The sequence below is a fragment of the Coturnix japonica genome, chromosome 2, assembly GCF_001577835.2.
Source record: "Coturnix japonica isolate 7356 chromosome 2, Coturnix japonica 2.1, whole genome shotgun sequence".
Classification (NCBI taxonomy): Eukaryota; Metazoa; Chordata; class Aves; order Galliformes; family Phasianidae; genus Coturnix; species Coturnix japonica.
In genome coordinates, this window is record NC_029517.1 from 8,493,053 (window position 1) to 8,505,195 (window position 12,143).

The 12,143-nt window shown below is 38.2% G+C and overlaps 1 protein-coding gene across 2 annotated transcripts in view; it reads right to left on the minus strand.

The window, feature by feature from the left end:
• NCAPG2 (non-SMC condensin II complex subunit G2) overlaps positions 1–12,143 on the minus strand; it is a 39,412-nt gene that overhangs the window by 20,255 nt on the left and 7,014 nt on the right. For both annotated transcript variants that reach the window (XM_032442983.1, XM_015853041.2), the window contains 7 exons: positions 10,604–10,698; positions 9,712–9,781; positions 8,009–8,095; positions 5,911–6,006; positions 3,759–3,884; positions 1,878–2,057; positions 856–1,008 (listed from right to left, as the gene is read on the minus strand). In XM_032442983.1, the coding sequence (XP_032298874.1) occupies positions 856–1,008; positions 1,878–2,057; positions 3,759–3,884; positions 5,911–6,006; positions 8,009–8,095; positions 9,712–9,781; positions 10,604–10,698 (807 nt within the window). The remainder of the gene's footprint in view (positions 1–855; positions 1,009–1,877; positions 2,058–3,758; positions 3,885–5,910; positions 6,007–8,008; positions 8,096–9,711; positions 9,782–10,603; positions 10,699–12,143) is intronic.

Genomic DNA, 12,143 nt, shown 5'->3' on the forward strand with positions numbered 1-12,143 from the left:
ATTCTCTCATGAACAACAGAGAACTGTGCACGTTCTATGCAAATTCACCATATAAAGTCACAATTAAGTATGTCACGGTAACTAGGCTCAACAAAAGACAAAACCATCACTGAAATAAAACCTAAAATTTAGATTAGTAAGCCATTAATAGCAGAGAGTGGAGAAAGAATCAAAGGAGCTCTAACACCCAAGGCTGCCCAGCATCACCCTAAATAAGAATCCACAGCAGAACGTAAAGTTTGTTTCAAATCATTATGAAAAGAAATCAAAATGCCAAAGCACGTGCCCACAGACGGCTAATAAAAATGATAGAAAAAGGTAAACAAGAGTAAAAAGGAGCTGTTTGTCTGACTGTTCTGCCCAGGCATCGCCACCAGAGGGCAAGGAAGACAGAAACACGCTGAGAAAAAGATGCACTGAGTACTTGGTGATCCCAACAACCAATGAGCAAGAGAAACCCAAACCAGTAAATACAGGAGAAACTGCTGGACCTACTGCATGCAATAACAACCCCGAATTAGTTGAAACTTAAAAAAAAGTGAGCAAGAGCAGAATAAGATTGTACTTGATTTAATTAAAAACAAGCTTTCCATTGTATACACCAAGCCTATAAAATCACTGCCACAGCAATATCCATACAAACTATTATTCCCTATGGTTCCCCCAGTTGAGACAAACAGCTACAGAAAGACCAGAAGTTCATTAAAACTAGTCACAATTAAAACATTAAACATGTAGGTTGTTTTTTTTTCTTTTAAGGCTAACTGCAGTAGTCTCAAAGGTACATTTGTTTTTAAAATCAATGCCCTGATTTCTATCTCCTGCCTGATGTCTATCAAGTGCCACTTAACCTACCTTTGCTGCCTTCATAGCCTTAACTTTCAGCAGCATATCTACAAAAGCCACTCGCACTTTCTCTGAATTGTCATGAAGGCTGTGTTTAACTGCTGGCAGGAGCTGTTCCAGTAATGGATGACTTAATTTGTTGTCCAAAGTTATTGGTAGACACTGCAAGAAAAAAAAAACAACACAATTACAGTAATTAAAAATATTTAAAGAGTAGATTTGCAAAGAAGACAAAGCTAAAACCTGTTGCACTAGACCATGACACTTCCAAGGTGAACTTTAGTAGGGGCTGATACTCTGTAGGCATGTTTTTCTTTTAACATTCTTTACTAAAAGTTCTTTCAAATTGCCATTGCCCTGCATTCAGCAAACTTATTTCAGATGAATAAGTTTCACATATACACTGAGACTACAGTCTTGCCTTATCTGAGGGCACAATGTAAAGTACCTTTTGTGGTAGCAATACCAGCTCCCCAAACTCTACTAATTTCAGATTAAAAATTAGTCTCTTTTTATTTTGCCAAGTTACATTTAACTCAGCTCTTTCTACTTATTCAGTATAGATTTCCACACTGCTATAGTGGAGCAAGGGAGAATTAACATGAAGACAGCATCAAATTAAAAGTGAATCGATACATGTAGAACACTTTAAGTGGAAACACAGCATAAGGGGATTCTCTAGGGATGGGTTAAAACCAGTGATACAGAAATATACCAGAACTTGTCTGCATAATAAGCATAACTTCCACTAGCTAAAATTATCAGGTCCAAACAATGCAGAAAGTATATTGGACTAGAAATGTGAATGGGATTCAAGGAAGCCAAACAGTCACTACTCTGGAAGACATTTTTTCTCTCCAGTTGTATGAATTTTCTAATAAGTGCAGAATCTGCATGTACCAGGAACTTCACTGCATAAGTCACTCTGTGGAATAATTACTGTGCTTGACTTTAAGTGGCCTGGAAACTAAAGCTTCAGATAAAAGTGTAGAAATTATAATCACGATTTTCTATTTAGAAGAACGACTTGCTTTAAAAACAGAGCATCGAACATCAGCAGAAGTTACATCACACGCCAGCTCATCAATTAGCTTTTTTAAAAGATCAGCAACCACTGTCGGAGGAATCATCTCCCAGTATTTGGATGTTATCTGACTGACTCCAAGTATCCCTGTAGAGCGGACAACTGGATGAGGATCTTCCAAGAGTCTCTATAACAGAAAAACGTGAATAGAAGCATTACTGCTCATCCACTATTTGACAATAACCTATAACCCACAAATAGAATTCCATAATTATTATGCAAATCATTAAGCTATGAGTGAACAACAGCATTGATGTTCTCTCAAGGCATTTTATTACAAAGTGAACAAGAACATTTAAAGCAGGAACAAAGTTAAGATAATGACAATATTAACCAATTCCTTTTTTTTTTAAATGAATTTTGGGTCTTTTTTGCATGGAGGAATTCGTGCCACCTTTTTGTTTTATGCACACTTCCATGTCAGATGCCATTTTGTCAGATTGCCATCTGTCACACAGCAACAAAACGTAATGGGATATTGGTGAGAAGGTTCAACCTATACTGCCATACCACCAACATCTGCCTCTGATGATATGAGCCAGCATAATAAAATAGGAGGCATTACTTTTGGAGCTCTCCTTGTAAAATATACACTATTGAGAAACAACAATAAAGAAAAGTACAATATGTATGTGACCTTGTTTTTCTGAAACTAATGCATCTGTCTGGATCAATGGCAGATGTTGCAATTCTTGGTAAGCTTTCAAGGTGCTCAGAAATCTTTTATGAATTGTTACCCTTCCTGTACCTTTTCACAGAATCACAGAATCACCCGTGTTGGAATGGACCTCAAGGATCATGTAGTTCCAACCCCCCTGCCTGGCAGGGCCACCAAACATACACTTACTAGATCAGGTTGCCCAGGGCCCCGTCCAACCTGGTCTTGAACACCTCCAAGGATGGGGCATCCACAACCTCCCCTGGGCAGCCTGTTCCAGGACCTAACCACTCTCCTAGTGAAGAACTTCCCCCTAACATCCAACCTAAATCTTCCCTCTTTCAACTTAAAACCACTTCCCCGTGTCCTGCTATTGTCAGCCTTTTCAAAGGGCTTCTTTGATAAAAGCTGCTCACAAACCATTGCCAAAAGCAATGACATCAATAAGATGTAACTGTGAAATGAGGGATATTCTTCTCTGTTAAGAGAGGTCTTACAGAAGTCTAACAAAAAGACATCATCAAACATTCAAGTTGAATATCTGATTGCAAGTCTACTTGCTCCATTTGAAAATTTGCAGGTAATATATGTCAACTGCAAATGGAGTTGCAAAGATAAATTGATTTTTTCTTTCTGGCAATCTTGAAACCTGTTCTCAAATTCCTGTATCAAAACAGAAGACACAGCTGCATACTTTCTGCTGTTCACAGGACTGTATTCAGTCAGCACCCCACAGTGCATACAATTATTTGCCATAAATAGAGTTAGAACTGCCCTCCCCAGAACCTGCGTTCAGCTAAGACTGTTCTGGTCACACATCAGTGTGTGGCTGTTGTGAGTGATGACTGCACAGCCAAGCACTTGGTGGGGAAGGGCTGCAGTCAAGAAGCAGGTCACACTATGAGCTGTGCTGGGCAATATGCAGCCCACGTGCTGGAAACACCTGATAGAGCTTTCAAAAGCACCTTTCATTCACATCCCCATAAACAGATAAAAAAAAAGATGTAGTGTTGCCTGTTGCCGATGTGGTACATGAAACTAAAATATTAGTCTATTATTGCATTTTCTGCATCACAGGCATACATACTATCCTGAAATTCCATTCACTTTAACTATACAAACAGCTTGTTTTTCATTAGCATTCAGCATATTAGTTACATTAAAACTTACAAAAAGTTCTTCAAATTGTTTCTGAATTTCAGCATCCATCTCTTCAGTGTTAAAACTAGGATCACGAATAGGAAAAGCATCAATAAACAAAAATGCTGCATTTGATCGAACTTCTGAGTTTCTTGCCTGTTACAATGAAGAAAAAGTTATTACTTCAGTAAGAAAGTACAGACTTAAAGGCATATCCTAGGAAACACTTCTCTACAAAGTCTTTTACCAAGTTATTATCTTTAATTAAGTAAATGGGAGATAATTTCTTAAACATATGGAAGAAGTTACAGTAACATGATTTTTTCCACCTTACATTTCTGCCCCTCTGTAACATCTGAGCTTTCAGAACAATAAGCTCTCATCTCTAACGATCCTAAAGAGCGACAGTCTGGGCCCTTCTTTCTGCAATGCTGAATAAGTCAAAAACAGTTGGGATTTCTCTTGGTCACCTGACACACATAGTTGGGCATGAATTCTTAGAACTCCTCTACAGAACACAAGAAATCTTGAATTCAAGCAAAGCTTTTACCATTAAGTTTATACAGACAGGCAATTACATTGAAAAGCTGGAGCCTATTTCTTCAAGAAAACACTATTTAGAAACTAAGTACCATCAAGCCTAGAGTATAACATCCAACATGAACATATTCAGTTCTGCATCTATGCATGCAAGTAATAGGATCATGCTCTGAGTTTCTGCCAGCTAATCAGAAGCCTGAGATAAAGCCCCTAGCTCTGCTATTTTATCATTTGTAACCATTTTCAGTGTGCTACTCAGTGTATTCTGTTGGCTGTAGAGCTCCAAACATAAAGAAAAATGAATAAAGTGTATATTTAGGAAATCAATGAAAAATCACTGGCCCCCGCAGGCTCATAAAGGATAGAAAATACGGAACAGTCAATGAAATGAAGATGAGATTCAAGGTATGACAGGAAGAAACCTGAAATATAATCAGCAGAAAATACTTTGTCAAAGACATCAGTCCTTGATATTAGTGTTCACTTCTCTTTGAAGGAAGAAGGAAGCAAAAATTTTGTTTTGATTTTGGGTCCAACTAAAAAAAAATATAAAAAAACATACATAAAGAGTGAAAATGCATAGCACTATAAAAACTTAAGGTAGCATAAAGGTTTATAAAACTCATGGAAGCAAAAGCCACAAAGGAAGCTTGTGCTAGCTAATATTTGCAAAACTATCATTTCAAGAAGAAAAAGAGCTGTGTATTCTAAAGAAACATTTTAGAGAGCAAATCAACACGACCAATTCTACAGCACCTTGTATTCTTATAGCCAAAGTAGTTTTCCTGTTTGCATAGAGGAGGAATAAAAGGGTTTTTTTTTTACGAATTCCCTTTCTTTTATACAACCAGGAACAAGATTTGCTCCTCACTATATTAAATTAAGGTTTCATACAGTGCTTAAAATATCAAACTGGTTGTCTAAAATGAAACTGAGATTTCAAGCTTGGGGGAGGAATCCAAATCACTTCTACTGATTGTAAGCTTCCCTTTTAAGTTCTGTATCTTAAAGTATTGGTGACTCCTAAGACCCAGCAATAGTCCCCTCAAAAATGGCAAATACTTCAGCAGTGCTGTACAAAAATGAAGGATGAACTATACGAAAGTAAGATAGCAGCCTAACCAAAAATAAACTGCCCCATTTTGATTTCCAGCTACATATTTCCTTTCACCTATGATAAATATGGTATTGAATCATCTGGAATGGAGAATCTTTCCTTGAATTGAATCACTGCATGATTCATATAATTGCTGCATTCAGCTTTTTACAATCCCCCCTTGTACCTTTCTGAAGTTTATGTTCACAGCAGTCGGATTACATTGCTGAATTAAAGCAAGTTCTTCATGACCTACTTGATAAACTTGTTTACTTCTGAGCTGAACGTGTTTAACTCCATATGTAGAAGTTAACAAAGTAAAAAGCAACAGAAAAATAATGAACAAGAAATAAACCAAAAACCCCCAAAACCAGAAGCAATAAAAAAAGCATTGTTCAAGTGATGAAACCATAAGTGATATGAAAATTATTAATATATTTAAGCAAAATTAGATGCTTGTAAGTATATTATTGTAAACAGAATACGTGGGAGGGACCCACAACTTATTAGCTGGGGAAAGCACTACAATCTGAAAAGGAAAATTACCTTCAGTGCTCTCCAGAGGATGGGCTTATACAACCGATAGAGCATTTCTTCAACTCCTTGGCGAGCTTTACTTTGTTTGTGAAAATAACTCAGGATCTGGCAAATCAAACAACAAAGAACATGTTTTCCACACCTGTGTACGTTCAAGAAAGATGGGGTGCTGGGGATGTCAGAAGTATTCATAAGGGGAGGGTTGTACCTGTTGCTTTTGGGTTGTTGTTTTGTTTTTAAATCTACTGTCCTTTCAGTAAAGTAGCCCAACCACTGCTCATTTGACTGAATAACTGTTTTTTAGTTACTCTCCGATTTGTTACAGGAACTTTTGCAATCTATAAGATCTTTTTAAGTTAAATTCTAGTATACTGAAAAAGAACCAGTCATCATTTGCAAATTTATTCCATGATCCTTCCATGCCTTCTCAATTCAAAAGGGATTTATTTACAGTACGGTCCTCTTTTAAGATCATAAGCTTCTCTGGTTTCTAAATGAAATGAAATTAAAGTCTGTCAAAACCTCATTCCATCAAAATTCTAAGCTTGAACCTTGTAAAACCTTTGTATCTGAACACACATTCTTAACACAAGTTTAGGTATAAATCTGTACTTATGTTCTTGGAAAAATATGAGAAGTATGCTCAAAAATGAAAAACTATTTTCAGTACATCAAAGTTAAGACAACTGATTGTGTGTTAAAATGACTGTTCAGCTGAAATACGTGGATTCAGGGGATAACTGAATCTGACAAATGGGATCAACATACTGGTACATTAAGCTGTGTATTGCACCCTGTATAGCCTCCAGCTTCTACATATTTGAGAGAAAGGCTACATCAGATATGAGTGTCTTCTCTTAAAAAGCTTCTCATTCAACTTCAAACTTTCTGCTCAGGAATAAAAGCCATAGATAGACACTAGAATCTGTACCCAAATCAAGGATTGCCCCTATATATACATACACAACAATCAATACACAGCATCTCTCTATATGTATAACAAAAGATATGTATCAATGTAAGTTTTATATATCTACAAAAGGCAAACAGAATTCATTTCAGACCCACCTACTAAATTTGCTTTAAGGAGCTTATGACTTTTTTTCCACTGTGATCAAATATGAAAAGGTCAAATCCCTAGGTAAAGAAAAGCACAGATAACAGACAGCAAAGACTATTTCTGGTACTCTGCTGGAGAGCAGGAAAATAAGGGGATTTTTACAGACAGGAGAAATGTGATGCCAAACTATAAGAAAATTCCTCCTAAGATTCATTCTAATAATTTGCCTTTCAGAATATCAGAGTCTATTTTACTTTTTTAAAAAGTTAATTCAGTCACAAGTAAAGCACCAACAACCACTCACCCATTGCTTTCTTTGGTGGAATAACAGAAAAATCTGGGAGAGCAAAAGCAAGAAAACTTGTGGGTCTAAATAAGAACAGTTTAATAACTGTTTAATAACTTTAGTGTGCCCCGATGGCACAGTGGTAGAAGTGCCGCGTTGCAACACCGGGGCCCGGGTGTTCGAATCCCCCTGTGGCGCAAGTGGTAGAAGTGCCGCTCTGCTACACAGAGGCTCGAATCCCGGGGGGTTGGACTCGATGATCTCTAAGGTCCCTTCCAACCCTCACGAGACTATTGCCTATTACCTATATTACCCAACTGAAGGAAAGAGGAATAAAAAAACCGATCACCCACCACATCTCACAGCCAGTCTCTGAGCAATGGTCAAAATCCCTCTTCTCTGAGTTTTTATTACTGAGGGTGGCATTATAAGGCAAGTAATATCCCTCTGATCAATTTGGGTAAGCTGTGGCTATTCCCAGCTCGTTGCTCACCCCAGCCTACTTGCTATGAAGGCAGAGTAGGGACAAAGACAGCCTCAATATTGCACTAGTTCTGCTCAGCAACATCTACAACACTTGTCTGTATTTACTGTTTTAGTCCACAGAACCAAAACCCAACACAATATGGGCTGCTATGAACAAAACCAATTCTAACCCAGCCAGACTCAGCACAGCATTTTAGCAGGAAATGGAAAATTCCCACTTCATACAAACCCAGTTCAGTTTGATACCATCAGTTCATGTCATGACACAAACTCACCTCTCTAACTTTAGAATAAACAGAAGAACTTCTGGGAAGATGAATTCCATGGTGCATGAAATCCTGAATACAGCTGTGTTCAAGCACCTACAGTAAAAACACACATACATGCCACTGTTAACACACAAGAAAACAGTAAGTACAGGCAGCCATCCAGCACCATTTTTATCTAAAGCAAACAGTTGAAATAATACATATTATTTCATACTCAGCTTCTGCTTAGCTAAATGTTTTCATAGTTTCATAGTTTCATAGTTTCGTGCGGGTTGGAAGGGACCTTAGAGATCATCGAGTCCAGCCCCCGGAATTCGAGCCTCTGTGTAGCAGAGCGGCAATTCCACCACTTGCGCCACAGGGGGGATTCGAACTCCGGGCCCCAGTGTTGCAAGGCGGTGTCTTTAACCACTGCGCCACCGGGGCACATTTTCCATGCTATGCTTCTATCAACATAAACCTATTTTCAAGATATCAGCATACTGATATGAGAACTTGACTTCTGAGAGACAAGTTTTGAATCCTAAAGTATTTCCACGTGAATCTACAGGTGGTGGAAGTCACTGTACCCTCAGAAAGCTTGCAGATGACACTGAGCTGAGTCGTGCACATAATACAACAGAAGGAATAGATGACATCCAGAGGAACCCTTAGGGCTTGAGAGGTGAACCCATGCAAATCTCATGAAGTTCAAGAAAGCAAAGTGCAAGGTTATGCAACAGGGTTGGGGCAATCCTAAATGTCAGTACAGGCCAGGGGGATGAGTAGATTGAGAGCTGCAGAGCAGAGATGGACTTGGGGGTGTTGGCTGATGAAAAATTAAGCATCAGCCAGCAGCACAAGCTTACAGCCCAAAAAACAAATCACATCCTGGGCTGCATGAAAAGAAGCATGGCCAGCAGGCTGACAGAGGCAGTTCTCTCACTCTGCTCAGCCCTTGCAAGACACCACATACAGCATTGAGTTCAGCTGTAGGGCCATGAATGTAAGAAAACATGGAGCTCTTAGTTGGTCTAGAGGAGGGCTGGAGCACCTCTGCTAGGAAGACAGGCTGAGGGAGGTAGTTACATAGCTTAGAGAAGGCTCTCAAGTTCAACTCCTAAATCTACGCAGGATTATCTACAAATTAAACCATATGTCTAAGGGTGTTGTCCAAGCACTCCCTTAACTCCAGCACCTTGGATTTGTTTCCACTGCCATGGGGAGACTGTTTCAGGCCCTAAGACGAAAACACTGAAGACAACTGGGGAGCCCTATTCACTCTAATGATCTGAGCCTGCATCTGAAATTTGGCTGGGACTTTGCTGTGATGCTGTAATTATGCTTTTGACCATTCGCCATAGAAATCCACAAAACCTTGATAGTTAAGCTATCTATCAAACATACAGACGTGCGCATACTGAGTAAATGTTTCAGTAATTTAGGGAACTACTGCATTTACAAGAAATGTTGTGTATATAGATAATAGTGCAAAGAATTATTTCAGCAGCAGAATTAAAAGCACTTAATAGCAACCAAGCTGATCAAAGTGGCTAAACATAAGTAGCACAGCTTGCTCTCACTCAGTGGTGCTGTTGAAGAGGCCCTTTCCTTATGGAAAGCATTCCTTAAGGTCTGCTTAGGAACCCTTCCTAGGATGAATATTCATATAAACTCCTCCCACCTTAAAATTTAGAGCTATCCAAATAAATATTCAAACATAGCAATACCTCTAAAGTTTCTCCTGACACCTTCTTCCATGCTCTGAAGTAAATTTCTGAAATGTATTCCATCAAGGATCTGCATTAACACAAGGGAAACACTATCAATCAAGCATCCAATGTACGACTCATATCAATAATCACGCAAAGTTTTTAAGTATCACAATTAATCTCAATTTTGTGTACCAATGCTATTTGTAGAGGAAGCAAATATCTTGGAAGATTACACCAACAGAAAGAACAAAGCTAAAATAAAGCCAAGCACTCTTAACAAAAACAAAACACGAATATCTCTTACCAGCTGGAAATTCAAAACAGTAGCACATATATTTTATAATTTTTCTCTTAACAAAAGCCTTAAATTGTTTACAAATACATATACACCGTTGTAACTGAAAACCTCTGATTTTAATATGAAGTATAATCTGCATAACACTTCCCTGAATAATCAAAGAAAAAAATAAATCTACATTCTTTGTACATCAATCAGGTTCTCAAGCTATGACCCTACTGGTTATTTGTTATTAAAATGTCTCTGTATCATCTTACCATATTAAATCAGAGGTTGTCCACAAGAAAAGTAAGACTTTACAGAAGCAGAAAAAGCCTTGCAATTCTCCAACACAAATATCACAAGTCATACACCACAATTTAAGTGAAAATCATTTGCTTTAGATAGTTCTAAAAAAGCACTTCATTAAATCTCTAATTGTTGCTTTACACAAAACTATACACACAATTAAATGAAGTTGTTGAAGCAATATGGTACTTAAGCTCAACAGATTTGATGTTCTCTGGATGCTAATATATTTTATCAACATAATAGGTATTTCAGCTTGAGACAGACAAAGTCTTAGCCAGGCCTCTAACGATCATTAAGAAGTGTAACTGTTATGCATACCTTGGAAAAAACTGTAATTGGTTCTTAACAGTTCCATGTATCATTTTAATGAAGTTGACATTCCAGCTGAAGAAAAAGCTCAAAATTCTTCTTCCCTGTTGGCAAAGGAAAAAGGGAGGTGTGAGGTGTATGGGAACTGCAAGGTCATGGCTTGAATCAATGACCGAGCACCAGGTAAGAAGGGGTGGGTAACCCAGGGAGCTCAGGCACAGGTAGTGCATCTGAGTGACCCTGGATCCACCCTTCCTCACCCTGTCTTAAGGGTTTAGCAGTCAAGGGAGCAGCACTTCTATTCAGAGATGGTTCTCTTCTCAAGATGCCATCAGTCTTTGGAAAGGGCAAACCATCTTCTCATATATTGTTTTCCAAACTAAATCTTAACAAATACTTCTATAAGCATGCTCCTATCCTAATAGAAAGCATTGCTTTCACCTTCTATTGTTCCACAGGTGGAAAAACAAAAAAGTAAACAAAACAATACAAAAGGGAAGACAGAACCCAGAAGAACACCCAACTTCAGAGCTACTTCAACAGTAAATACAGATCCTTAATTTTTAAACAAAATCCAAGTGTTGCAGTTTCTACACCAAAGAGGAAACATGAAACAAAAGCCATGTGATTTACACGTTTGCATATTTTTCCAATGTACAATCTGTTCTAAGATGACTTAAGGTAATATTCCATAAAGGGACCGTACAAATCCAGGCTTTCACACTAAGGGTTATCAGAGCTGTGTCAAGGGTACTTTCATTCTAGGATGATGCTGTAAAGATGGCAAAGGTTCAGATAAAACAGCATGACAATTCTCCATCATTAGATACATTTTTGGACAAGCCCACAGACAACAGCTGGGATGCTGAAGAAGATGAATGTCCTGATTAGCACAGACAATTCCCTTCATACTGTCTCACGGTAGGTAATAGCGCAAGCATTGTGGAGCTGTTTTAATTCATGAAAGCAGAAGAAAACTTTTTTTTCCTTTAGCAAGACAGAAGTGTTGATGAAAACTCTAATGAGCAACAAAACTTTTGCAAGAAGAAAAAGTGGAAGGAATGCTGTGGAAAGAGGAAATAAACCCCTCTGGACTGAGAGAGATCTGCCCTTGGAATTAGAACCTTATACTCTATCAGCACAAGTATACTTGGTCTGTGTCATCATACAGTGAATGTCCCCAGCTTCTTGAGACTCTGATGATGCATAATGGTGAGTCAGCCAGTCGCTAAGTTCCTTTGCACTTTTCTAGCAAAAACAAATTAGGAAAACTCATAAAGAGATGCAATAAATAAATAAAGAACCACTTGTCAATGAGATGCTTCTACCCAAAAAGAAAAACAGTGGATAATAAAATAAAATTGTAAAAGAAAGTCACTTCACCTTTGGTAGTCAGATACCAGCAATGCACTCCCCCATCAAGATCCTTGAAAAACTTCAAGGTCAAGGGAATCACAACCTACAGCTCCTACCTCAACAAGGCAAAGAAGAGACCTCACTCAAACTGTTTCCATTTTCTGCAATCATAGCAGAAAAGACAGATGAAGAA